Source organism: Miscanthus floridulus, chromosome 4 (genome assembly GCF_019320115.1).
Source record: "Miscanthus floridulus cultivar M001 chromosome 4, ASM1932011v1, whole genome shotgun sequence".
In the NCBI taxonomy this organism is placed as follows: domain Eukaryota; kingdom Viridiplantae; phylum Streptophyta; class Magnoliopsida; order Poales; family Poaceae; genus Miscanthus; species Miscanthus floridulus.
In genome coordinates this window covers 120,235,655-120,261,480 of record NC_089583.1, presented here as the reverse complement: position 1 = coordinate 120,261,480, position 25,826 = coordinate 120,235,655, and the positions used below count along the sequence as shown (strand labels likewise).

The following is a 25,826-nucleotide window of genomic DNA, read 5'->3' as shown; positions in this document are numbered from 1 at the left end:
GATTTCTAGGATTTTGCTTTGGGCACACTGAAAACAGCGATGTAGTTAATAGCAAACAAAACAACTTATAACCCCAGGGGGAAAAACAGCTCTGAAAGAAGCAAAATATAGCCATCATATATATGGTCCAGATGATGCGTCAATACAGGTTATCTTCAGATTCCAGAAACAATTGCCCTAGTTAACCGCAAGCGCAACCATCATATGATCCTTTCGAGCATGGCCTCAATACTACCACAGCCATCATCCACATCGGGGCCAGTCCAGTAGCCAGAAATAACAACAGGCGCACCTGGGACCGAATCCATGCAATGCGTCATGGGCAGAGCACTCTGAGCAGTTGAAGCGTCTGCGGGTCTGCTCACCGCAGCGACTCCTGCAGATGAGCCTGAACTTGAGCGACCAACAAGGCTCCTTGACCTCTGTGACATGGCAGCTGCAAGCACAAGTTCTTTTTAAGAGTTGGATGACGTGAGCTCCAAGGTTGAATTAGAACAACAACACTGACCCTGATGTTGTCTAAGTTGTGATGACTGGGGAATAAACTCCTTACTGCTCAAAGATAGATTCCAACGTTGGAACTGATATAGCTGCTCCTGGTAACACAGAAAATGGTTTTGAAAATAACAGGAAAATGATTCAGTGTTCTATTACAGGAGATGCTGATAACATGCTGCGAGTGACATATGCACAATAGTACAAGGAAACATGATGCGATGAACACAGAAACGAAAGGACACTTTTGGTTATATATTCCAAGAGATGCTGATAAGGAGCTTTGGGCACCATTCGCAGAACAGTACAAGGAAACACAATGAGAGTAACACAAACAAACCAAAAGGATTGTTCGGTTCTATTACTGATAAGGGGCACTATATGCAGAGCAGTACAAGGGAACACAATACGAGGAACACCAACAAAGGATTGTGTGGAACTAGGACATAATTTATCATTGTGAATTTGCAATTGGCAAATAGGGACAACTAGAATACAACTAGTCACAAGCTGCAATTGGCATTTGAGTGATTTTAGGTGTTCCAAACTTCCAAAGTTCTAACCAATGGATCCTACAATACCAGCAATTCGTTCGCAAGATGGAGAAATGCTTTGTGGAATCCATCATCCTTTTTGGACGATGGGAATCCATGAGTTCAGTCCAACGAAAACAAAATTTCACTTATGCACTGCATTAAGTAACAGCATATTAACCAAATCATTTGAGCCACAGTTTGCCAGAAATTACGGCTCAAACTTTCAGAAGACCAACAAGGTGATGGCACAATTCAAATTCCGTAGACCACGCCACCCGCTCTGAGTAGAACCGAATCAAAATCGCACCGAGCTCCTATCAGTCACCACCTACAACCTGTTCTACGAATTGCCCACTCCACGAAACAGGTAAATAGTGTACTAGGAATAGAGGTCAGTACCTCCTTTGGGAAGCTCCGACGAGGAGCCGGGGGAAGGAAGCACGGCCACAAGGCGGCGGCCGTGGCGGCCCCTGCAGGGACAGGGTGAAGCAGCCCACACGCCATGGGCAAGGTCGCCAAGAGACGGAACGGCCGGCGGGAGGAGAAAGCGGCCCGTGGGCCGTGGAATTATTAGAGAGCTGCCCCTCCGTTTCGTTTGAGTTGGGGGAGTTGGTGGTGGAGTTGGAGTCCACTGTCCAGCCAGCGATAGGGCGCCTCGTCTCTAGATGCCACTGCGGCGGCTGCCTCTGACTTGCCCCGCGCGCGCGACGGCCAACACCGCGGCCGCCCACCACCCGTTCGCCGAAACTGCCCACCCACCGCGCGCAAGCGCCGCCACGCCCCTCGCCGCCCTCCGCGGCCGCCTGCAGCCGGGCCTCCCCGTCTCCCCCACCGCCTTCTCCGCGGCGGTCGCGCGCTTCGACCTGGACGCCCTGCCCGCGCTCCACGCCCTCGCGGTCGCCTCCGGCCTCGCCGCCTTCGCGCCCGTCACCAACTCTCTCGCCGCGCGCTACGCCAAGGGTAACTCCTTTCCCGCGGCCGCCAGGGTGTTCACCGCCGCGCGGAGCCGGGACGCGAGCTCCTACAACACCATCCTCTCCGCGACCCCGGATCCCGACGATGCGCTCGCGTTCGCCGCGCGGATGCTCCGGGCCGGGGACGTGCGGCCCGACGCCGTCACGTTCACCGTCACGCTCTCGCTCGCCGCCGGCCGCGGGGAAGCCAGCCTCGTGCGGCAGCTGCACGCGCTGGCGTCGCGCGCGGGGATCGCCGCCGACGTGTTCGTCGGCAATGCGCTCGTCACGGCCTACTCCCGGGGTGGGTCGCTGGACGCGGCCCGTAAGGTGTTTGAGGAGATGCCGGCGCGGGACCTCGTCTCCTGGAACGCGCTGGTCTGCGGGCTCGCGCAGGACGGCGAGTGTCCAGCGGAGGTCATCCGGGTGTTCCTTCGGATGCTCAAGCACGGAGGCGTGCGGCCCGACCGGATATCGGTCTGCAGCGTGATCCCGGCGTGTGGCGGCGAGGGAAAGCTCGAGCTCGGCCGGCAAATCCACGGCTTCGCGGTGAAGCTGGGCGTCGAGGGTCACGTCTCCATCGCCAACGTGCTCGTCGCGATGTACTACAAGTGCGGCACCCACGGCGGCGCCCGGAGCCTCTTCGAGTTCATGGGCGAGCGCGACGTCATCTCATGGACCACGGTGATGTCCATGGATGGGGAGGACGCCGTCTCGCTGTTCAATTGCATGAGGCGAGATGGGGTGGCGCCGAACGAGGTCACCTTTGTGGCCATGCTCTCGGCGATGCCAGGAGACTGCCCGGCGAGGGAAGGGCAGATGATCCACGCGGTGTGCCTCAAGACCGGCCTGTCTGATAAGGCAGCGGCGGCGAACAGCCTCATCACCATGTATGCCAAGCTGCGGCGCATGGATGATGCCAGGGTGGTCTTCAGTCTTATGCCTCACCCGGAGATCATCGCTTGGAACGCTCTGATCTCCGGCTATGCCCAGAACGAGATGTGCCAGGACGCGCTTGAGGCCTTCTTGGCAATGGTGAAGATCATGAAGCCCAACGAGACGACGTTCGCAAGCATCCTCAGCGTGGTGACTGCGGTCGAGACGGTGTCCATGGCCTACGGCCAGATGTACCACTGCCAGACGCTGAAGCTGGGGCTTGGCGCCAGTGAGTACGTCTCAGGTGCTCTCATCGACATGTACGCAAAGCGAGGCAGCTTGGAGGAGTCCTGGAAGGCGTTCGGCGAGACCGTCCACCGGAGCCTCATTGCCTGGACGGCCATCATCTCGGCCAACTCAAAGCACGGGAACTACGACGCCGTCGTGAGCCTCTTCAACGACATGGTAGGCTCTGGTGTCGCTCCTGATGGCGTGGTTCTGCTCTCTGTCCTCACCGCCTGCCGGTACAGCGGGTTTGTCAGCTTGGGTCGTGAGATCTTTGACTCGATGGCCGCCAAGCACGGCGCCGAGCTGTGGCCAGAGCACTACGCGTGCGTCGTCGACATGCTAGGCCGGGCGGGGAGGCTGGAGGAGGCTGAGGGGCTCATGCTGCAGATGCCTTCTGGGCCGAGTGTCTCGGCGCTGCAGAGCCTGCTGGGCGCCTGCAGGATTCACGGCAACACAGACGTCGGCGAGAGGGTCGCCGGCGTCCTGACGAAGACGGAGCCCACGGAATCCGGCGCGTACGTGCTGCTGTCCAACATCTACGCCGAGAAGGGTGACTGGGGTGCGGTGGCGAGGGTGCGGGGGCAGATGCGGGAGAGGGGCGTCAAGAAAGAGGTCGGGTTCAGCTGGGTGGACGCCGGCGGCGCTGGCAATTACCTGCACCTGCACAAGTTCTCGTCGGACGACACGACGCACCCGCGGACGGAAGAGATATACCGAGTGGCCGAGGGGCTAGGCTGGGAGATGAAGTTTTTGAAGAACTGTCTACAGGTCGAGATGGAATGCCCCGTTTGATGTCTCGAATCAATTTAGAGTCTGGAAAGTACAGCATCTGGCAGGTAAGCACAGATGTTTGGCCATCGACGAGATGTGTGCATTATTTTTTAAAAATAGATAATGTTCAGAAAAGCCATCATATGTATCATTGCAAAGCGAAATGGGAAGTAAAAATTCCATTCAAACAGCTATGTGAATTTCATCCAGTTGCGACTTGGTAAAAGACCAGCTCGAATTTTGCATCAGAATTATGTTCTGGCCTCGATCAGCATCCGCAGACCCAACATTAGGCCAACATTAAGAGGATTACAGTGCAAATTCGGCGAGCAGTTAGCATAACTTTACTCAACGACACCTGAAACTCAAGTTATGCTACAAGTTGTACAGCACGGATTTATTTTGCATTCTGCAACAAATTCCCAGTACTAGACGCTATCTATCTTAATAAACAACTAAATGTCACAAAATTTGAAGAATAGAGAAAGACTAAAAAGCTTGGCAGAACCACGCTATCTATCTTAATAAACAACTAAATGTCACAAAATTTGAAGAATAGAGAAAGACTAAAAAGCTTGGCAGAACCAAAGGCGTCATACATAGAGACCAGCACGTGGTAACAAATGCCCCCACCTTTAATGTGTGTGTATATACATTTACATGCGCTGGTGACAGTCGGCGTATCGATGATCATGAAAAAAAAAGGTTAGACTAATGTACATTAGAAATCTTTGTACAACATCCATACAAGTCTGATAGTCCAAGTGATTTCTTATTTGAAACCTGCAAAAGAAATTCACTGCATCAGTAGAAGTTCTACACTTCTATAACTGAACATTAGTTCTTTCTATAAATTAAAGCTAACAACTGCAAAAAAAATTAAACGCAAGATATTAAGTAAAAGTTACAAGTACCCCATTGATGAGAATAAAAGCAGCTGATTGTGCATGCAGCATTGAAGTTTAATTCTAAAGAAAACAAGTTACAACAAATGAAAGCAAGCCATACAGAATGGAGAAATTGTTAGCTCTGATTTCAGCAAAAGGAAACACATATCAAATGGTATAATTCAAGGTTGGACAAGACCCTAAGTCCATAATGAGTTAGTAGTATCAGCAAATGCTCTTACTGGTCACTTTTTTCACTTTGCACCATAGCAGCAGATCTATTCAGTAAACTAGAACTCAATTTCATTTCACAATACTTCAAGTAAAGAGCAAATATAGATATGTACAATCCCATTAACGATAGCAATATTATATTTGTAAAGATGCCTGCATGAACTTTATCCAGAAGACATGGCATCATGGCAAGGTTGAAAAGAAAGAAAAAAAAAACTACTAGCCGATTTCTTTGTTAGCACAATTAATTGGCTTAGCTGTCCTCTCCCTGTTCAAAAATAAAGATAGCAGCATCAAGGAGTAGCACTTAAAAAAGGGCACAGAATTCATTTGTCCTTAACTAAGAATTACCATCAAAATTGTCAAGTGGCGACACATCATCTTGTACTGCTCAAAGGAAACTATGATACTGACTCTTCAACCATAAGCCAGCCTTGATGGAGATTCACAATTTACATCATGTAGGAAGATAATGCTCAGTAGCAAGCTACTTTCCAGATAACAATGAATCATCAACCGCAGGCGCAAGAGCATCCTTCTTCCTCTGAACTATTACAAGCGTTGAGCAGCGTGAAGCTCATCTTCACTTGTGTCCCTCATTAACTAAATCATCCAAGTGGGTATGCAACTATGTATACTAACTGGGTGTCATCATCAAAGTAAAAAAGGAAGAAGAATTCCATGATCAGTCTCTGTACAAATTGACCAGCAAGCTCAAACGAGAAGACCTATGCATTTGCACTGTTGAACTATTCAGCTTCATGCTACTTCATCAAGAACAAAGTTAACTGGATTAAACATCCAACAGGAACTTTCATTGGATGGCATTTTCTCAGATTCTGAACACGTCAGCAGCTGATAGCCTCCATTGAAATCCGCACAAGCCTTAGTAGATCATTCACACTTCGGAAGTTAAAATCCAGTACTGTTTTTACTGAAGAAAGACCATCATCTCCATTTTCATGTTTGCCAGCAGCAGAAGCAATTGCCATTTGTGACTTCCGAGTAGCCTCAAAGGCACTATTGACATCATTTGTCTATGAAAACCAAAGAAACATTAGATCCCATATAGAATTTATGAACCTTAACGATTGAAAAGTGGCATAACATTAACGTATGAGGTATTAGTCTGGTTCTACATCCTGGGACACTGAGAAAACAAAGATTCAATGCCAATTCTAACTTCAAAAATTATCAATTTTAGTTAGCTATAAAACTGCATAGGATGTCAGTGAGTGATCTAACTACAGCAAAACGAAAATCCAAAATAACACAATTGTCATGCAAGTACAAGAATCAGATGATGATTCATTTTATCCAATGAACATGGTAGTAATATGCAGCACTAAATTAAGGACCCCAAGCAGTGAAATAGCAGTGGCACCACATAGTCTCAGACCATTGATAAGACTCAGAACACAAATCCAAAGAGTAGCTGAGTAGGCATATGATACCAACAAAACATTTTATCTTATTGCATAGTCCACAGATTATGAACTATCTTCGAAATCATGAAAACTAAGGCATGTTGTAAGCAGGTACATTGTTTGGACTGCCTATCAAGATATCTAACAACTTACATAAGCTAGTAACCGCATCAAGTGTGGTTGATTTCGAGAGGCCAGCAACAAATGATTTCCAGCCACTTGTGGCGAATTAGCATCCTTGCTTGAAGAGCCCTTGGATAATCCATTGTTATTTAAATTATCAATGTCTGAGGCTGAAGATGATGGTGATTCACCTACAAAAAATATGATCAAGAGTAAGAACGAGAGAGAAAGGAAGATCCATACAGTGTCAACCAGAAAATTTTTATAACAGATAAGAAATAACAATGAAATGGCAACATGAACCTTTTCAATAGGGACTTGGTTAACAAGGAGAAAAAATATTTCAGTTACGTCCAAGACATACACTTCACTAGGAATACTCGTGACAGAGAGGAAACTATCACCTTTTTTCACTTGTGGATGCAACCTAGCAGGAAAAGGAAGCTATAACCTACAGAATATATTTTCTAAGCATTTTGACTGTTTTTCAATCAAGACTAGACTACTGAGGTGAAAAGAGGATTTCTACTACGTGCAAGACATACACATCACTAGGAAAACTCACGACTGCTAGGAAACCATCGTTTTCACTTGTGCATGTAACAGGGTTGTGAGCAATGGATGCAAACATTGGACATCATATGAGTAGAAAACGCCACATTAAGCTCAGCTTTGTCTATCACTTCATCTATAGAAACTCAAATGATTTTGAACTGAACTGTGATCATAATAGCTGAATAGATACACAGAGTTAATAGAAGGGCTTTCAAAAAATACGCAGAGCAAAATAACCAGAAACGTGATCTACTATACTAGTACTACATGTGTTTTGAGGATATCATGCCAACTCAGACAATGCATCTAGCACCTTCTGGCAAAGACTCTGCATTCCAGTTTCGATGCAGGATGAAAAATCAAATATTAAAAAAGATCTGGTCCTTGCCTACCTACAACAATCGCATATTATATCCCCAATTCCATTAATATGAGCTGACCTAAATAAACTGATGACAATCTGATTTTTTTTAATGTATGACTAATATAATGGGTTTGAACCACCTTACTAGAAAATCATCTAAGTATACGAAGAACATTTGAAGGATTCACACAATGGGATCTAAAATTTTCTCATTTAGACATCATGTACCTGGTGCAGTCTGTACAACTGCCTGTAACACTTGTCTATCCTTGCTTGCAGTTGGGTGTTTGTAGTATGCAGCCTTCAGATAAGCAACTTCAACACACTTGTATGCTAAAGCAGCAGCAGCCATCTTCTTGCATTTTTCATATGCATGACCAACAAAGCTGGAAATCAAATGGACACTTAATATTGCGACCAAATTTGAGCAATGTTAAACAAAACCAAAAGTATAGATTATAATTTTGATGAGCCATACTATGAAGCTATGGGAGAGAGTTATCGAGCATCGCTTGAGAGCAATAACACGGGTCTCTATGAACCAATTTGGTTTCATGCCCAGAAGGTCAACCATGGAAGCCATTTTCTTAATAAGACAAGTTATGGAGCGGTATAGGGAAAAGAAGAAAGACCTACGCATGGCTTTTATTGACTTGGAGAAGGCTTATGATAAAATACAAGGAATGTTATGTGATGGGCTTTGGACAAACATAAAGTCCCAACGAAGTACGTCGGGCTCATTAAGGACATGTACAACAATGTTGTGACTAGTGTTTGAACAAGTGATGGAGACACGGATGACTTCCCGATTAGGATAGGACTACATCACGGGTCAGCTTTGAGCCCTTATCTGTTTGCCTTCGTGATGGATGAGGTCACAAGGGACATACAGGGGGACATCCCTTGGTGTATACTTTTCGCGGACGATGTAGTGCTAGTTGATGAAAGCCGGACAGGAGTGAATCAAAAACTGGAGTTATGGTGGGAGACTTTGGAGTCCAAAGGTTTTAGACTCAGTAGAACTAAAACTGAGTATATAAGATGTGACTTCGGCACTACTACTCGGGAGGAGGAAGTTATTAGTTTGAAAGGTCAAGTAGTGCCTAGGAACGATACCTTTCGATATTTAGGATCAATACTATAGAGAGACGTGGATATTGATGAAGATGTTAGCCATAGAATCAAAGCAGGGTGGATGAAGTGACGTCAAGCATCTGGTGTCCTATGTGACAAAAGGGTACCACAGAAGCTAAAAGGCAAGTTTTATAGGACGGCGATTAGACCTGCTATGTTGTATGGTGCAGAATGATGGTCTACGAAAAAACGACATGTTCAACAGATAAGTGTCGCGGAAATGCGTATGTTGCGTTGGATTTGCGGTCATACAAGAAGGGATCGAGTTCGGAATGATGAGATACGTGATAGATTAGGGATAGCACCAATTGAAGAAAAGCTTGTTCAACACCGGTTGAGATGGTTTGGACATGTCCAACGGAGACCTCCAGAGGCACCGGTGCGTAATGAAATCCTAAGCCAGGATAGTAACGTGAAGAGAGGTAGAGGAAGACCGAAGTTGACTTGGGTAGAGGCAATAAAAGGAGACTTGAAAGGATGGAATATACTCAAATGCTTAGCCTTAAATAGGAGTGCTTGGAAAACAACTATTCACATGCCTGAACCTTGATTGCTTCTGCTGGGTTTCAACTCTAGCCTACCCCAACTTGTTTGGGACTTAAAGGCTTTGTTGTTGTTGTTGTTGTTGTTGTTGTTGTATCATCTAAAACTTTTTAGGGGCAAGCAATGATGATTGTACCAATTTGGCCTAGGTCCAATTGAACAACAATTGCCAGTAAGGCATCATTTTACACATCTACTTGTAACCATCATGTAAATTACACAGTGAATGTTATCGGGTTAATCAACTTTACTTTGAACACATTCAGTTAATCAAGTGGTACTACCCATACAAGTCAGGCTATGCAGAAGCACTTCAATTCAAGGCCCAACAATGCAATTTATAACCTGGGGAGGTACACTCCCAATCATTTATTCACAGTGCAACCTGGTTCTTGAAGCAATGTACTTGAAGGAAAATACAAGCGTAGCCCAGAATGGAATTACAGATCAAAAAGTCAAATGTATTGATATTTTAATGTCATCAAGTCATGCTGCTAATTCTAAACAAGCATTTAAATGTACATGAGGTCACAAGAGAAGTCATGATTCTAATATTATTATGGTCATGTTTCCTTATGCAAATGGAATTGCCTGGTACACACATCATATATATTAGAGTAGCTTACTTGCAAAGTTTTGCAGTATCTGAATACATGCTCTGGGCTGCATCCCCTTGTTTGAAACCATCAAAGCTAGGAGGTTCCAAAAGTGATGCAACATGCAAAAATTTTAAGGCAGCCTCAAAGTAGAGTCTTGTACTTTCAAGCTCTTTTCCTTCTCCCTGCAGAGAAAATTGGTGAGAACCTTATAAGATAAAAGCTAATATAAGAGCGAAGTAGTCGTACAGGCATGGCATCAAATTGTAAGAGCAAAGCAAAAGAGAACCACCTTCAAACGATTCGCCTTATGCTTTAAATCCCGGGCTTCTTTGAGAGCATATGCAGTTGAAGTATTGTCCTTCGTAGCTGGACTAGAAGTATCAGCAGGACTAGGAATTGCATGTTTCGCAGTGCCATGTCGCCCTCCATTTTCAGCATTGTATTGTCTTGATTGTGGAGTCAATTTTGACCCATTAGGTTTTAATGGAGTGGAATGGGAATCTAATTTGCTTTCTTTCTGAGGTGAGCAGACCATCTGGGGTTTAGGCTTCTGTGAATCTTGCTTGTTGCTCTTGAGATATGATTTCTCTTTTCCAGATCGTAAACCGAGCAGAGGATTTCCATCTGGTGGGCAATGAGTTGATCCATTTCTATCCTGAAGAGAATTTGTGCTTTTGTTATTTTCATGCATACTTGAATCACCTTTATCCAAGACTGATGTCTTTGGATCAACAGGATGCTTTCCTGATTGCATAGGAGAGCCATCTGTACTATAGTTATTTTTTTCACCAGAATGCAAATGGTGAGAACCTTTAGGAATATGGGAGCTCTTTACATTGGAATCCTTTCTCCCAGATTCAGGCTGCAGGTCCTCATTCAAACCCCTTTCAAGATGAATACCATCAGAGGCATGACCTTGAGTTAACTGAACCTGTCCATTATCTCTATCAGATTTTCTTCGGGAAGAACCAACCGAAACAGGTTCACTAGACCGTTGATCATTGCCTGCTACACCAACTTCAGTATTTAGTTGTTTTGCCATGGTCGGCACAGTGGTTGAGTTAGCATTCAGAGATCCATCCTTACCTGAAATTCTACTATGAGAGACAGAGACCTTGTCAATGTTGGAGTTTCTCTGTGATGATGAAGAAAGAGGCTCAATTGGCGAAGTCTTCATAGCTTGAGTGGTCTGCTTCTTTTTTTGTGAGACTGAAGCCTTTGAAGAACTTGAAGTTACAGCTGAAGTCTGAATATAGGCAACATCACTAGCAGGTTCACCCAAGTCCAAAGCCTGATCAGAAAGGCTCTTTTCTTGTTCAGGCAGACCTCTTTTGCCACTAAAGAGTGTGTTATCCTCAACTAACTCGCTGTTCATACGCCCCCCATCATGAGACAAAACCTGATCAGCATGTTGAGCTTTTGGTGGTTTGGAGCTCGTCATAGAAAACAGTTCTTCAGAATTCAATGACTTCAACTTTGCTTCCTTTAAGTTCTGATCCCTATAGGTTTCCTTGATAGTTCCTTTGCTTACATGAGCTACTGGATTGTACTGACTCTCCTCCCATTCCTTCACTATCCTCTTCTTACTAGACAAATCTGATCTTTGTACATCTGACTGGTGAAAATATTCCTTGCTCTCGTCTTCAGGAACAACTACATCATCTTGCCTTGCTCTCTTGGAATTTTCCAAACGGTTATGCCGTGAGATACTTTTTTGCTTTGATGAAGAAAGATCACTCCTTTCACCTGAACCCTTTGAGGTTGCTGACTTCACAGGCAAAGTCTTGGCCTCATCAGGAACATCTCCACTAGCTAAATCAGATCCAAGGTTCCGATCTCTATCACAATGGCGTCGCTCTTCTTTCCTAATTTTCTTAGAAGCTTTGTATTCATCACGATCCAAGTCTCTCTTGCTTTTTACTTTAGAATGCTTCTTAGATCTGTCAACAAGATCTCCTAAGTTTGGTCAAGAAAATATGTCAGCAAAGAAACATAGATACATGTATAAAATGAGGTAAGAAATATAGTAGGTTAGGTAAACTGAAATAATAAGGAAGAAAGAGTATAGAACCTCCATCAGAATAGCTACTGTGATGCTTGCTCTTGGACCTTTTCTTTTCAATTGTTGGGTCAACCGATTTGCTTACAGAATCTCTCTCAATCGGATACTGGATACCATCAGTATAAGTTTTACTTTTACTGGGAGCATGTTGGTTGCTCATTGGATGACCTGAACCCTGTGATTGGTGAGAACCCTCAGCCACAAAATTTCCATCACTTAGAACATTTTTTCTTTTTCTATTCTGCTCAATATGTCCATTCATATTGGGAGTGCTGGATGTTACTAGTCCTGATGAAGCAACATGAGGATGACCAACTGCAGGAATACCATTTGCAGGGGCAGGGACATAAAGTGCATTCAGAGCATTCGTAGTCTCCTCTTCACTAATCTCACACCTATTCATCCCAGGTCTGTAAAAGATTCAAGTAATCTAATTTCAGCAAGGAATCATCAGTGTCCATCACACATGAACATAGAGAAATATTTTGTTGCTCTTACATCCCAACATACCACCTTTCTAACTTTAAGAGTAGCAGTTAAGAGTTTCCCAATTATCTAGGCCCTGATGAAAAAACATTTGAGAAAAAAGACACCCAAATTTGAGTCGGAAGGGACTCAAATATAGGCGGCAACCCAGGATTTTAATGATATGAAAGGTGTAGAGCAGTTCAAATATTTTTATAGGGGATAAGCATGGCATGTGCGCATAAAATACTCTCCAGACACACAAGAAAGTGAAGATTGTTTTGGCCTTTAGTCCCATGTAGTCAACTCTTTAAACTTAAGGTATCAGTACCTCTATAAAATATCAAAATTAAAAAAATGAAAATAAATATCTAGGCTTATAATTATCAGAATTCATGAAGTTCGGCACAACTGATAAGATGTCAAATTGAACATAGCAATGGGGGTCACTGGATAAGTACTTTGATAGGACGATGTAATCGAGCACAAAGATTCATGCAGTAAGATCTACCAAAATTCCAAACATATGTTTTATCAGAATGGGTCTTCTGTGTTCTGAAAATTCGTATGCAAACTGTAGTGGTTTAAACGGATCAAACCAACCAACACCCGACAGGTAAGATGGCACTAGTTACATTGTTACCTAGTTCATACACTGACGTTAGACAAAGGAAACAAGGAACAGCATACAGAAACAAGCACAAAAAGAAGATTTCCCTCAAAAAAAGCACAAAAAGAAGATTGAGCAGAAAATATCTAAAAATTATAAAACATCCACAATGTGGAAACTGGAAAGTATGAATGGACTGAAACTTACAGCCAATGTAGCATGCTACATTTCCACTTCTTAGGAAGATTTAAAGGATTCATTTCATAAGGTAGGAGACGCCATTTATCGCATATGTCACAGCTCACCCAATGTTCCTCTATTACAACTGGGGCTGCATGTGTAGGAGCTGCATTTGCAGTTGATACAGTGGCAGGTGGAGGTATATGCATCTTCTGCTCCTCAGAAGGCAAGTGCTTGTCATGCTTTACACTAGAAGAAATCTCCCTCCTCGAGATCCCAGGTGCATCAGAATCCCTCTCGCTGTCATATTTCCATGGATTTTCCTTTGGTCGAGTATCTCCAAAGGCACTTTCATTCTCCAATGTGTCCTGTTCCTTGCTTCCATAAGATCCTCCGGGCAAGTTGTCCCTAACACCTCTATGTGATTTTGCTTTGGGTTTCTTTCCAGTATGGCTAGATTTGGACTGCATGTCACTTTTCCTCTCCTTAACTGCAGCAGAACAATGAATGTGTTTCTCATCCTCCATGAAATCAGAAGACGTAGAAACGTTGGTCTTTTGTTCTCTCTGCATTTTTTTGACCTCACTCTTGGAGTTATTTTCCCCATTTGTGTCATAAGGTAAAGTTTCTTTACCAGAAACTTTTCCCATGCTCCGGGAAACAGCTGGAGCTCTTTCGTTTATAACATTGCTACCTTCAAAGTTAAAGGCATCACATTTACTCTCAGGTTTTATTTTCTTTTCTTGCTTCCTATCTGATATTAGGTCTTTGTCATTAGTTGTATTCCTCTCTTCTAAAGTTGTCTCTCCCTTTTCTGTCTTGGGTTTTGGTTCCCCTTTCGCTGCTGAAAAATCCATTTCTGAACTGCCAAAACTACTGTTCTCTAAGCATTCCATCGCCTCTGCTTTGACAGGTTCCACTTTGATAGTCATGGAGTCAGTCTTGGTGGACCGCTCTTTCAATCGAGCATCTCTAGTTCCGCCGAAGTTGTTTTCTGCTGGCTCCTCTTCAAGTCGATTCTCACCTTTTGCATCCATAGCTCTGGGATCAGATAGCAATGATATGTTGAGAGCTTCAGATATGATCTTTTGACCAGCTACTGTTTCTATATCAATCTCCTTTCTCATAACTGCGCTAATATCATTTTTGTTCTTTGAATTCTTTGCATCTATCAGCTTCTTTTTCTTACCATCAGGTTTCACCTTTTTAGCCACATGGCCTTCATATGGTTCTTGTACATTTTCTATGTCCACATTTGATTCCCACTTCTTTGACGAAGCCACAACCTTTTTTGTCAATTGCAATATATTGGCTGGTAGAGGGGATAACAGGAAGCCTCCAGGAACTGAAAAGCATGTCATGATCTGTTCGATCATTGAAATGAAACTTGTCATCAACCCCCTTTTACTATGGACAATGGAATAGAAGTATAAAGACCTTGTGTAGTTGTGCTGTACCAGAAAAATTTACCTGAAGAATGGTTTGTGGAGATTCATGTGGCACATTGTTAACTTCAGGGGACAGGCTCCCACAGCCATCGGGGCTATCCTCGATGGATGAAGGTGAAGAAATATCAAGGCCCAGACCACTGTAGATAGCCGCATTATTTCTTGCCAAAACATTATCAGAGCCAACTTTTATCCGGACTTTAAGTCTATTTTGGTCACTGGATTTCGATGGTCCGTACGAATCATGGGAGACGGAACCCCTTTCCGCCTTTGTGGTTGGGCGTATTTCCTTTTTAATTGAATCACCAGAAAAAGGCGCCATAGGACCGTTACTTTGGGGGGTAGATGAAACAGCCACAGGCGGAGGCTTTTGAGACATGCCCTACATTACAAATCATTACATCATCAATGCCAGACGAGAGCATGTTCATGATAACACTGTTCTACGACAGTAGATAATCACAGCCAACAGAACCTTAGGCACCTCACTAGACTGGTGAAAGGGAGATTTTGAGGTAACATTTGCTGCCTTAGGTGGACTTCTAGTTTGAGGAAGAGGAGAGCGCTGGTATGTAGGTAAAAATGAACCATATCCACCAAATTTTGACCCTGTCAAAGATTAAAGTTCTGCTTAATGTTTATCTATAATGAACCCAAATCAAGCTGATACAGTGACTGTTCACATATCCCCACCTAGATTCTCTGCAGACACGCCTCCTTCGAAGTCTTTCTGAAAATGGCCAAGTACATCTTGAAGTTTTTCGTCCTGAAACATGCAAACCATAGGATACAAAGAAATGTTACAGCAAAATTGACTGGTGGTACGGTATACAGTATATAATCTTAAAACCAAAATTGCTGTCTTGCTTGTGACTTCCTTTCAAGCTGGAGTCACCCTAAAGACGGTGAACTGCATAAGACAAGGCTAGAATTACAGCTACTCCCTCCAATTAACCTGAAAATGTCATTTTTCAAATAGACTAAAAAGTATGCTACCGTTACCAAAATTTGGTCAAGTATACAACATTCATGTATCTTCTTTCTCTTAACCTTTCTTCTGGACAAACAGAGTTTCATATACAGCATGTACTTCGTGTTAGAAGTTTAGAGTTACAAGTGTATAAAGATTGACTTGAGCTCAAAACAAGGACAGGTCTCAGTAACGCATGGGAGCATCATAGACCGAAAGGCGTTACAGGATCTACCGCTGCAAAAAAAAAAAAAAAAAAAAAAAAAAAAAAAAAAAAAAAAAAAAACTCTCAAGGAAGCACACGATCCCACTGTCACGACTTGCAGAAACTTATCCAAGTAGGACAGTAATACTAGCTGTATGACTTTGGTATTGTAGTTGAAGGGAGTAGAAACAGCAGGAGGATAGATAAGACTGATCCCCACCATACCACACTCAAAACTGGCGCATTCCAAAAATAAAAACCTTAAGTGTAATCTCACAGAGAGAGCAGCCAAATCACTAGTGGGTACCTAACAAGCGCCGGGACAAACCAAGAGAGCAGCTTTTCTTTCCATTTCCATTTCCATTATACCAGCGTCACCCATAGTACTTACTTGACTAATTTAGCATCCTAACCTCCAGGCAAGTAACCAAGTGAGGAAAGAAAAGAGTAAATGACCCAGCAACGCAATTGCCTGCTTCCTTCCAGTAGTACCCCATTCCTATCAGCCAAAACAACAGATCGAGCAGGTTCCTAAGTGATCCAGCTAAGCAATTGCTTGTGGTGGTAAAGTACCATTCCTCCGGTCGCATGAAGCAAGGGAGAAACCGAAACAGACCACTTAATTCGCTTTCTATAATAATCGGAGCTACGAAACAAGCGACAGCACTAAATCGGACGCGCGTCTACCCGACCGGACGATGCGGGCAAATGACCTAGAATCAGTGCAGCGTGCCCGGAAGCAGGGACAGAGCCGCGACATTGCTGGAGGTGGGGCGAGGCGCGGCGAGAGCGACTCACAATGTAAGAGAGCGCGACGTCGGGGTCGACGAAGGCGGTGTCGTCCCCGCAGGCCTCCCCCTCCTCGAGCTCGGCGTCGTCGTCCATGCGGAGTCCGTCACGGGGCTGCTGCGCCTGCGCTGCTGCCGCTACGCGGACGCCCGCATCCTCCTGCCGCCGCCTCACGGACAGCATCCACCCGGGTCCACCCCGCCTCGCCTCGCCTAACCACCTACCCTCTACCACCAGGCAGCACACAGCAGCTCCCGGCGGCCCGGCGCGGAGGCGGGCGACCTCAGCAGGAAGGGCGGCCGCCCCGCACGAGCAGAGCAGGGAGCGAGCTCGAATCGCAGCAGCACGAGCTCCCCGATCGGCGGGATCTCTCCCCCTGCCGCGCCCGGATCGGCGAATCGAGGCCTCCGGATTGGGGATCGCGAGATTCGGAGGCGGGCTCCCTCCCTCCTTCCCTCCCAGGCTAGCCCTCGGTCTCTCTCCTCTTTCTCTGTCCTGACCCCCTTCCCTTGTCTGCCTCGGCGTCTCGAGGTTTCGTCGCACGCGAGAATAAATTTTAATTTTTAATTGGTCTTGCGGGAGCTGGCGAGCCTTTTTGCGGCTGCCTCCCTCGGGTACTCGGTAGTCTTCTCAGCCCCTCTCGCGTTCGCGTCCCCTGCCCGTTTCTGTTTTGGTAGACCTGGCTAGCTGGGTGTCCTGGACTGGGAGGGGACAGGCGGCGGTGGCCAGCCTTGCCGGACGCTGGTTTTTCTTTTTTGGGCTGCTGCGCGGCCCGCGGCTCTTTTTTTCCCTTTTCCCCGCGGCTTTTCGCTTTGGTCTTGAGGAGAGCGAAGCAGCGAATAATTGGAATGTCCGTTCGGCTCTTGGGTCTCTTGCTTGCGGGTGACGGCGTGACGGCTGGGCTGACGCCTGACCGGAGGAGAGGATTTTGGTGCACGTGTTTCTTGCTTAAGTAGACTTGGAGTGCGGTTAAGCGTTGCAACGGCCTCCTTTGTAGCTTCTCTTTTTTTTTTCCCTTCTACTAGCTGTAGCTGTAGTATCTAAACTCACCTCATACACATCATGTGTACAGGTTAAACCTACACAGATAGCTAAAGGCACACGCACGGCTATATCAATAGACTCAACGTTGACGGATATGACACCTTAGCGATTATGGATATCGGAGGTTGAGACTACGAAGAAAATGAAGAAAACCCTAGTGCGAAAACCTTGGTTAAAGGTGAACCACTTTGAGATTAATTATGAAATATATTTTCATAATAAATTAATTCAAAGGCATAACTATAAATATTATTCACTGAAAAACTTAGTCAAAGGTGAACCACTTTTCATGACACGCAACCTATAGTTGCATTCTTTTCAGGATAGAGGTAGTAAGACCTAGTATTTGGCGGAGCTTCTCCAGCATCAGAAAACTGATTTTTGGCTAAAATATTTTTCTATGATTCTCTAGGATAAATAAGGCCTTGTTTAGTTTCTCCCCTAAAGTTTAGTCCCTATCACATCGTATATTTGGACACATGCATGGAGTATTAAATATAGACTATAAAAATAACTAATTGCACAGATTGTGACTATAAATATAGTCCAAGATTTGACAATATGGTGCTACAGTGAATCTACAGTACATGTGCTAATGACGGATTTGTTAGGCTTAATAAATTCGTCTCGCGGATTTCCGAGGACTTCTGTAATTTATTTTATTATTAGTATCTAAACACTCTCATGTGACACCCCATGCGACACTCCTAAACTTTAGCGCTGGACTTAAACACCACCTAAACTATATATAATGATGATGTATGTGGAGTTAATGAGAAGCTATTTTTCAGCTTCTAGTTTTTCTAGTTTATTTCCGAGAGTCACTTCACATAATTACATAAAAATCATTTAGGTCTTGTTTGGATGTTGTAGTATTAAAAAATATAGTATCAAGAAACTATAGTTTAAGAATCATTGATGTGCAAAACCGTGGTTTAGAAAAAAGAGGTCTAGAGTGGAGTTTTTAAAACTCCAAAAAGACTACAATTTCAGTAATACCATGATATTCAAAACCATAAAATTTGTTGAACCCAAACACTTCATGGCACTCAAAACTAAAGTATTTTCATAAAACCATGATATTTTTCTAAAACTCCCAAAATACTTTATATCAAACGTAGCCTTATCGGTGAAAAAAACTATTTACCTTCTAAATCCAGCTAGAAAGCTGCTCCGACAGCTCTTCAAAACAGATCCTTAAACGTTCCTAGCTACCCTCCTGGATGAGACTCCTGGCGTGTGCAATGTCCCTTGCTACCTAGCTTCCACTAACGACTCCTCTTGCGATGGGTCAACATCAGAGACGTTCACGGTTGTTCGTTTCGTTTGGTGGACGTTAAAGCGCCTCTTCGTGACCACGGCACCTGAGATGATTTTGACACTTCCTTCTTGATAACGCTGGTAAAAGTCAGGCAATATGTCCACACTTCTCTATTACACAACCACCGTAAAAGAGCTCAAACTTATATCTAGTGGTCCATATGGGTATCCAAATAATATTGGACCAAACTTTAGTCATCTATTTTACAATTAGTCCTGCCAACGAGCCCTTAATTAGGAGAAGAGAAAGGTGACAGAAACTATAGATCGTCCATAATCAAGTCGCCTGATAGAATCAGGACAAAGCGTGGCATATTGGTTGTCCCTGTCACTGACACGGAGAGCCAGTGGTTCACATCCACGAACCGTCTTCCAATCAGAGTCATGGCTGCAGCTAATCTCAGGCAGTTTCCAGCTTGGGGTGGATAAACACATTGCGAGCTACTACTAGTGCACGTATGCCATCGTCATGTGATCCGGATCGTCGTCAGACTTTGGCCCTTCATTTTAGTAGTATATTTTTTTTTTTATGAAATCATTAATTGGAACGGTTGTGTGGTATGTTCTTAAAGATGTACAATTCTGTCGTCAAAGAAAGATGTATAATTCCTTCCATTTTTTTTTTTGGGGGGGGGGGGGGGAACCAGTAGTACCGGGCCACTTTATTTATATTTTTTTCCATTTGGATTGAGGAAACCAGTGGCAGCTTTGGCTAGGCGCTAGCAAGTCAAAATGGCACTGGGGCGGGTTCGGATCGGGTGGAGTGTCTGGACACCCAAAATCGAAACCCAAATCTCAAACCCGAATCCGCCCCGAATATCGATTCGGGTGAAAATCCATCCCCGAAACCTAAACTCGCGGATACCCAAAACCCGACGGATTAACCAAAACCCGAGAATATTGCAATAAATCAGCAAGGAAAGCAATAGAAAACATGATATATGATTTATGAATGTAGACAAATTATTCCAATTAAAAATGTTCAGAACATGCAAGTAGCAGGCTAGCAACTATGATACACAGGCGTACAACCATGTATAGAACATAGTCTAGGCGTCCAGCCATGTACAGAACATAAGTACATAATATGCTTACATGCAAATAAATAACAGAACTGGAGAAGCAACCCAAGTTCAGTACAGTTCACATATTACAGTCCAAACAAATAGCAGAACTTGAACATTAATACAAATAAGAGTTTTTTTTTGGATCAAATAGAGGAATTCATCTTCGCTTGATGAGTTCATCGTTCATCAATTATTGTGGAATCATCTTCATCCTGTGAAATCAAAATAGAGGGAATAGCTCATTACTGAAATGTTGAATGCATTGTAAATTCACAAGTTGAAAACAGAAGCAAACATCAATACCATTTCTTCATCTTTTTCATCAAGACAAGTCATCAAAGCACCAACAAAAGTAGACTGAGACCCTGCGTTGATATAGTATTCACAAATTAGTTTTATAACTTATACGGAATGAAGACCACATACTTATAGAAATTGCACTTACCTAACATGTCAGCATGAGACCATGCTTACATACACATAAGTGCCTCAATCATTGATGGTGCAAGCCTACTATGACGTGGACTAATTATTCTCCCACTAGTGCTAAAGGCTGACTCGGATGCCACCGTTGTCATAGGAATAGCAAGGACATCACGTGCAATTTTTCGTAATGTTGGATATTTGAGCCCTGCATGTTGCCACCACTGAATGATATCCAACTCTTGTGTCCTAGGCAGCAATGGCTCTTCCAAGTACAAATCTAACTCTGTTCGCACATAAGTGGAGGTCACAGCTGGCTGTTTGGACATGTAATCATCAAAAGTGTCAATCCAATCTTCATCATCCATTTGAGTAGGAGCACTTAGTCTAGTTTGAGCACCATCTGTTGTGGCAACATCCTCCATAGAATCTTGGTATTCCAAAACTAAATTGTACAAGTCTTTCACTTTGTTGACAGCTTCCATAGCTACACTTTCTAACACATAAATTTTGAGAAAAAGAGCATTCAAAGGTTGTAATTTATACCTAGGATCTAGGACAGCAGCAACAACCATCAAACCATGCACATCTGACCAATACTTGTTGAATTTCTCTTTCATTTTAATAGACATTTCTTCTACCTTAGGAATATCACTACTTTGCCACTTCCTAATTGCCAAAAAAATATTGCATATTTTAGGGAAGAAATGGTTGTGACATATTTAGTGCCTGATAGTAGCTCAGTTACATCATAGAACATCTTTAACCTATCTCAAAGCTCTCTGGCAAACTTTCAATCATCTTCAGATGGAACACATGGAGCATGAGAAGTAAGGTACCCAAAAACATCTTGGTAAATTATTGAAGTGCTAAGCATAATATAAGTAGAGTTCCATCTAGTTTTACAATCAAGGGCAATTCTTTTTTCATATTTTCCTTTCATTTGTGCTGTCATTTTCTTAAACTTCTCATGTCTTTTAGGAGTGGGCGACCAATATGCAACACTATCACACACATTATTAATTCCCTTTTCCATGACACTCATTTCATCTTTCACAATAAAATTTAAAATATGTGCAGCACAACGCATATGAATTAATTTGCCCTTCAACATACAAGAGAGGAGTGGTAACTTGTCTTCCATAGCAGCCTTGTTCTTTGCAAGGTCATCACCATCGGTGCCAATCATAGTCTTCATCATGTTATCATTGACACTACAGTTGTCAAGAGTTATAGTAGACAGATTCCTCTCAATATGCCAATCTAGGAGAACTTCATGAAGAACCTCTGCTATAACCTCTATTGTATGTGGTGCTGGAACATAAATAAACCAACAACAATAAAATATGATAAGTGATGAGATATAATAACTCGAAGCGAGTAGGTAGAAAAGGAAAATGGTTACAACGAACTACTTCAATTTTTGTCTTGGAGTAGGTTGAGGTTGAGCATAGATGGACTAGTTCCATTCATTTCAGACTAGAAGTTGTTTGTATTTTTTTTAGATATACTCCGTCTCTCTAGTTGTCGATAGGTTACCTATCGACAATCCAACGGCCGACAGACTCTCTTACAATTCTTTTTATCTAAATGTTATATTTGCTATTAATAATTAAAATACTATTATTTAAAAAAATATTAGTATTTTAATTATTAATTACAAATATAGCATTAGAATAAAAAGAATCGTAGGAGTAGTAGATTGCTGATGGGTAACCTCTCGGCAACCGGAGAGCCGACAGGGCAAATATGTAGAAAGGAGCATCTACTTAAGACAGATATGGTGCGGCCAAATTAGGCATGATTGATCTTTGCGAACCTGGACAAAAAAAAATAGTAATAGCATGTAGTACACCTGCATTGTATGGCTACGTGATGGGTCGTAGTGCCCCCTGCAAAGTAAGGTGCAATGGATGAGGACGGATCCGCAGACGTCGTCGTCGGGAAAGGAAATATGGAACCGCTGCGCGTGAGCGATTTGAGTGGGCTTCCACTTCCACTGCCCACTGCAACCGGAACCGGGCCTAGTAACTAGCTACTTCCTGCCAAGCAAAGTTAGAGTAGCCAGTAGCCAAGCCATCGCCGTGTTATCGATGTCGAATGCCGAGTGTGCCACCGCCCCCAGCCCCCAGCCCCCAGGCGGGCCCCAGCTGGGCCAGGCCAGGCCAACATCCATGGCACTGGCAGCCGAAAGCCGAGACCACCGTACCTTCTGTTCTGGCCCGTCTTCGATCTCGTAGAAACGATGGAGTTTCTACGTAGCTTTTAGGCCTGTCGGCCAGCCGCAGCATAGTCTGCAGAGTAATAGGACGTCGGCCGCTGGATTGCCGATAGGCGACACATTGGCAACTCGAAAGACGACAGAAACCAATCGGCCTTCCAGGAGCCGACTAGTCACGACACAGCGCCCAGCAACAGGCTTATAGACCGATGGAGAACAATGGATGCGTTTCTCATCATCCAGGAAATCAGAAGACGTAGAAACGTTGGTCTTTTGTTCTATGCATTTTTTTTACCTCACTCTTGTAGTTATTTTCCCCATTTGTGTCATAAGGTAAAGTTTCTTTACCAGAAACTTTTCCCATGCTCCGGGAAACAGCTGGGGCTCTTTCGTTTATAACATTGCTACATTCAAAGTTAAAGGCATCACATTTACTCTCAGGTTTTCTTTTCTTTTCTTGCTTCCTATCTGATATTAGGTCTTTGTCATTAGTTGTATTCCTCTCTTCTAAAGTTGTCTCTCCCTTTTCTGTCTTGGGTTTTGGTTCCCCTTTCGCTGCTGAAAAATCCATTTCTGAACTACCAAAACTACTGTTCTCTAAGCATTCCATCGCCTCTGCTTTGACAGGTTCCACTTTGATAGTCATGGAGTCAGTCTTGGTGGACCGCTCTTTCAATCGAGCATCACTAGTTCCGCCGAAGTTGTTTTCTGCTGGCTCCTCTTCAAGTCGATTCTCACCTTTTGCATCCATAGCTCTGGGATCAGATAGCAATGATATGTTGAGAGCTTCAGATATGATCTTTTGACCAGCTACTGTTTCTATATCAATCTCCTTTCTCATAACCGCGCTAATATCATTTTTGTTCTTTGAATCTTTTGCATCTATCAGCTTCTTTTTCTTACCATCAGGTTTCACCTTTTTAACCACATGGCATTCATATGGTTCTTGTACATTTTCTATGTCCACATTTGATTCCCACTTCTTTGACAAAAACAAAAGGTGCTGAGTTGGAATCCCATTCTAAGGATTCTTGTGGTTCCGGGGAATCCAGCTACAGGAGAACCATGAATGGGGAGCTCTCCCCTTTTTCCACCCGACTCTTTGATCTTAACTTAAGAATGCTGGTTTTAAGAACGAGTGATTGCCCTTCTCCGACCCTTACTGCCCAACCGGAGAGCGGACGGCTAATGTGTTCCACTTATTGAACAGGATCTATGGTCGGTCCGTGACCCCTGGACGCCGAAGGCGTCCTTGGGGTGATCTCGTAGTTCCTACGGGGTGGAGACAATGGGGTCGGTCCATGGATTTTCCTTCCTTTTGCCACATTTCGCTCAACCTTTTTTGTCAATTGCAATATATTGGCTGGTAGAGGGGATAACAGGAAGCCTCCAGGAACTGAAAAGCATGTCATGATCTGTTCGATCATTGAAATGAAACTTGTCATCAACCCCCTTTTACTATGGACAATGGAATAGAAGTATAAAGACCTTGTGTAGTTGTGCTGTACCAGAAAAATTTACCTGAAGAATGGTTTGTGGAGATTCATGTGGCACATTGTTAACTTCAGGGGACAGGCTCCCACAGCCATCGGGGCTATCCTCGATGGATGTGTTGGATTGATCTCCCACGCCATTAGGCCCAACGGCCTTTGGGCCTTGTTCTCGCGCCCTGATCGGGGGCGCCCAACCCTACATGGTTGGTGGCCCCCCGTCGTACAGCGCTATAAAGGAAAGGTGGGGGCCGGGGCTCGACGTACGAGGTTCACCGCGCCGCCAGTCACCCCACCGACATCCTAACCCTAACCCGATCTTGAGAAGGAGCGCTGCCAGCGACGGGAAGCACCACCGACGCCGGGAACGCCACCCCGACGCACACTCCGCCGCCAAGGACGCCACTGCACCGACTCCTCTCTCTCCACCGAACGTCGCTGCCGGCGCGCAGATGGCGTCCGCGAACAAGGCCACGGCCGGCGCTTCCACCACTCCGACGGCTTCGACCACTATGGCCTTCGATGGTCTGCGACTTCCTATTCCACCTACCCCTTTTCTTCCTTTTATATCTCTGTAGTTCATGCATTAGGTTTTGTGTATATACTGTGAAGCTTGAACATGTATTCCTATTCTATGTACCCGATCTGGTGAACTTGACTCGGTTGAGTCCTAAGAAAGCTAACAATGGTACCGGAGCTAGGTTAGAGAAGAAACCGGACCGGGAAAAAGAAAATAGAAAGAAGAACAGAGACATTCGATTTTGAATCGGGCGAAAGAAAGAAATCAAATCGAACCGATTTCAAATCGGTCAAACTAATCCGAACCCTAGATCTAAATCCTTTCGGATAAGAGAAAATCAGACCCAAAATCCGAAGAGGGGAAAGGGGATAATCTTGGAGAACTCGAATCAAAGAAAAGAAGGGTCGGAACCCTAACCCTAACCCTAGTTTCCCATTCGGATGAACGAAAAGAAAGAAATCAAAAGAACAGAAAACCGAATCGGTAAAATCGAATCGAAAAGCAAATCCCTAACCCTAATTTTTCCTCCATCCCCACCACGGGTTAATCCCAGAAGAGAGAAAGGATGGGGAAGAAGGTAAAAAGGGGGCGGACTCACCTTCGCCGGCGCGGGAGAAGAAGAGCCGATTCGGGGCGCTCGCCGGGCTCGGCCAAAGGGGCGCCGCGGCCTGGCCGCTCGACGGCAGCGTGCTCACCCATTGGGGAGCACGCGCGCCGATGAGGGGGCCGGCGACGGCGCCATGCTCGCTCCACCGCCCGCTCGCCTCGCTGCTGTGTGAGGAGCAAAGAGAGAGAGGCCGAAAGAGAGAAGTGAACTAGGGTTTGGAGGGCGCGGCCGCGGGCGAGGTTTTTGTTCTCCCTATCCGCGCGCGCGACTGTCCGATCAGAACCAACGGCGCAGATCAAATTAGGCCGTCGCCGGCCCAGGCGGGTGCGAGCGCACGCGGCACTTTGCAGGCCCAGGTTGCGGCCTGCGCGCGCGGAGGACTGGGCCGAGCCGGTTTATTGCCGTCTTGGGCCGCGCGTATGGGCGAGCTGGGCCGCGCTGGGCTGAAATGAAAGAAAAAATTTGTTATTATTTTCCAGGAGCAATTTTAATGCATATTTTTTTATGAATTTGAATGATTTTGATACAATTTTTCTGTGCAAATTTTATCCAACGATATTTTGCTCAGAAAACAGTGAATTTTTTTTAGTGTTTCTGGAAAATAATAATATGAAAGATTA

At 44.5% G+C, this 25,826-nt stretch overlaps 2 protein-coding genes across 5 annotated transcripts; one reads left to right on the top strand and one right to left on the bottom strand.

Annotated features, from left to right (window-relative positions):
* The first annotated feature begins 1,435 nt into the window (after nucleotides 1–1,435).
* Nucleotides 1,436–4,128, top strand: LOC136550562 (pentatricopeptide repeat-containing protein At4g32430, mitochondrial-like). Its single transcript, XM_066542172.1, has one exon. The coding sequence runs from the start codon at nucleotides 1,697–1,699 to the stop codon at nucleotides 3,938–3,940; it is 2,244 nt and encodes a 747-aa protein (XP_066398269.1). The 5' UTR covers nucleotides 1,436–1,696; the 3' UTR covers nucleotides 3,941–4,128.
* Nucleotides 4,129–4,143: 15 nt separating this feature from the next.
* Nucleotides 4,144–17,128, bottom strand: LOC136550561 (cysteine-tryptophan domain-containing zinc finger protein 7-like). Of its 4 annotated transcripts, XM_066542171.1 has the most exons (13): nucleotides 16,524–17,128; nucleotides 15,244–15,316; nucleotides 15,026–15,159; nucleotides 14,573–14,932; nucleotides 13,130–14,466; nucleotides 11,857–12,257; nucleotides 10,872–11,741; nucleotides 10,075–10,790; nucleotides 9,813–9,967; nucleotides 7,738–7,895; nucleotides 6,621–6,781; nucleotides 5,392–6,077; nucleotides 4,144–4,702 (listed from the first exon to the last, which is right to left on the bottom strand). In XM_066542171.1, the coding sequence occupies exons 1-12, from the start codon at nucleotides 16,695–16,697 to the stop codon at nucleotides 5,889–5,891; spliced, it is 4,728 nt and encodes a 1,575-aa protein (XP_066398268.1). In that variant the 5' UTR covers nucleotides 16,698–17,128; the 3' UTR covers nucleotides 4,144–4,702; nucleotides 5,392–5,888. The 4 variants fall into 4 exon arrangements, with proteins under 4 accessions (XP_066398268.1, XP_066398264.1, XP_066398266.1 ...); XM_066542167.1 differs by having other exon boundaries at nucleotides 10,075–11,741; nucleotides 16,524–17,126; XM_066542169.1 differs by having other exon boundaries at nucleotides 10,075–11,741; nucleotides 15,035–15,159; nucleotides 16,524–17,125.
* Between the last annotated feature and the right edge of the window lie 8,698 nt (nucleotides 17,129–25,826).

Coding starts and splice junctions, on each gene's coding strand:
- LOC136550561 (XM_066542167.1), bottom strand. CDS start 16,697: ATGCTGTCCGTGAGGCGGCGGCAGGAGGATGCGGGCGTCCGCGTAGCG. Junction 15,317..16,523: donor ACGTCGCGCTCTCTTACATT/GTGAGTCGCTCT, acceptor TGCATGTTTCAG/GACGAAAAACTTCAAGATGT. Junction 14,933..15,025: donor AGTCTAGTGAGGTGCCTAAG/GTTCTGTTGGCT, acceptor TTTGTAATGTAG/GGCATGTCTCAAAAGCCTCC.
- LOC136550562 (XM_066542172.1), top strand. CDS start 1,697: ATGCCACTGCGGCGGCTGCCTCTGACTTGCCCCGCGCGCGCGACGGCC.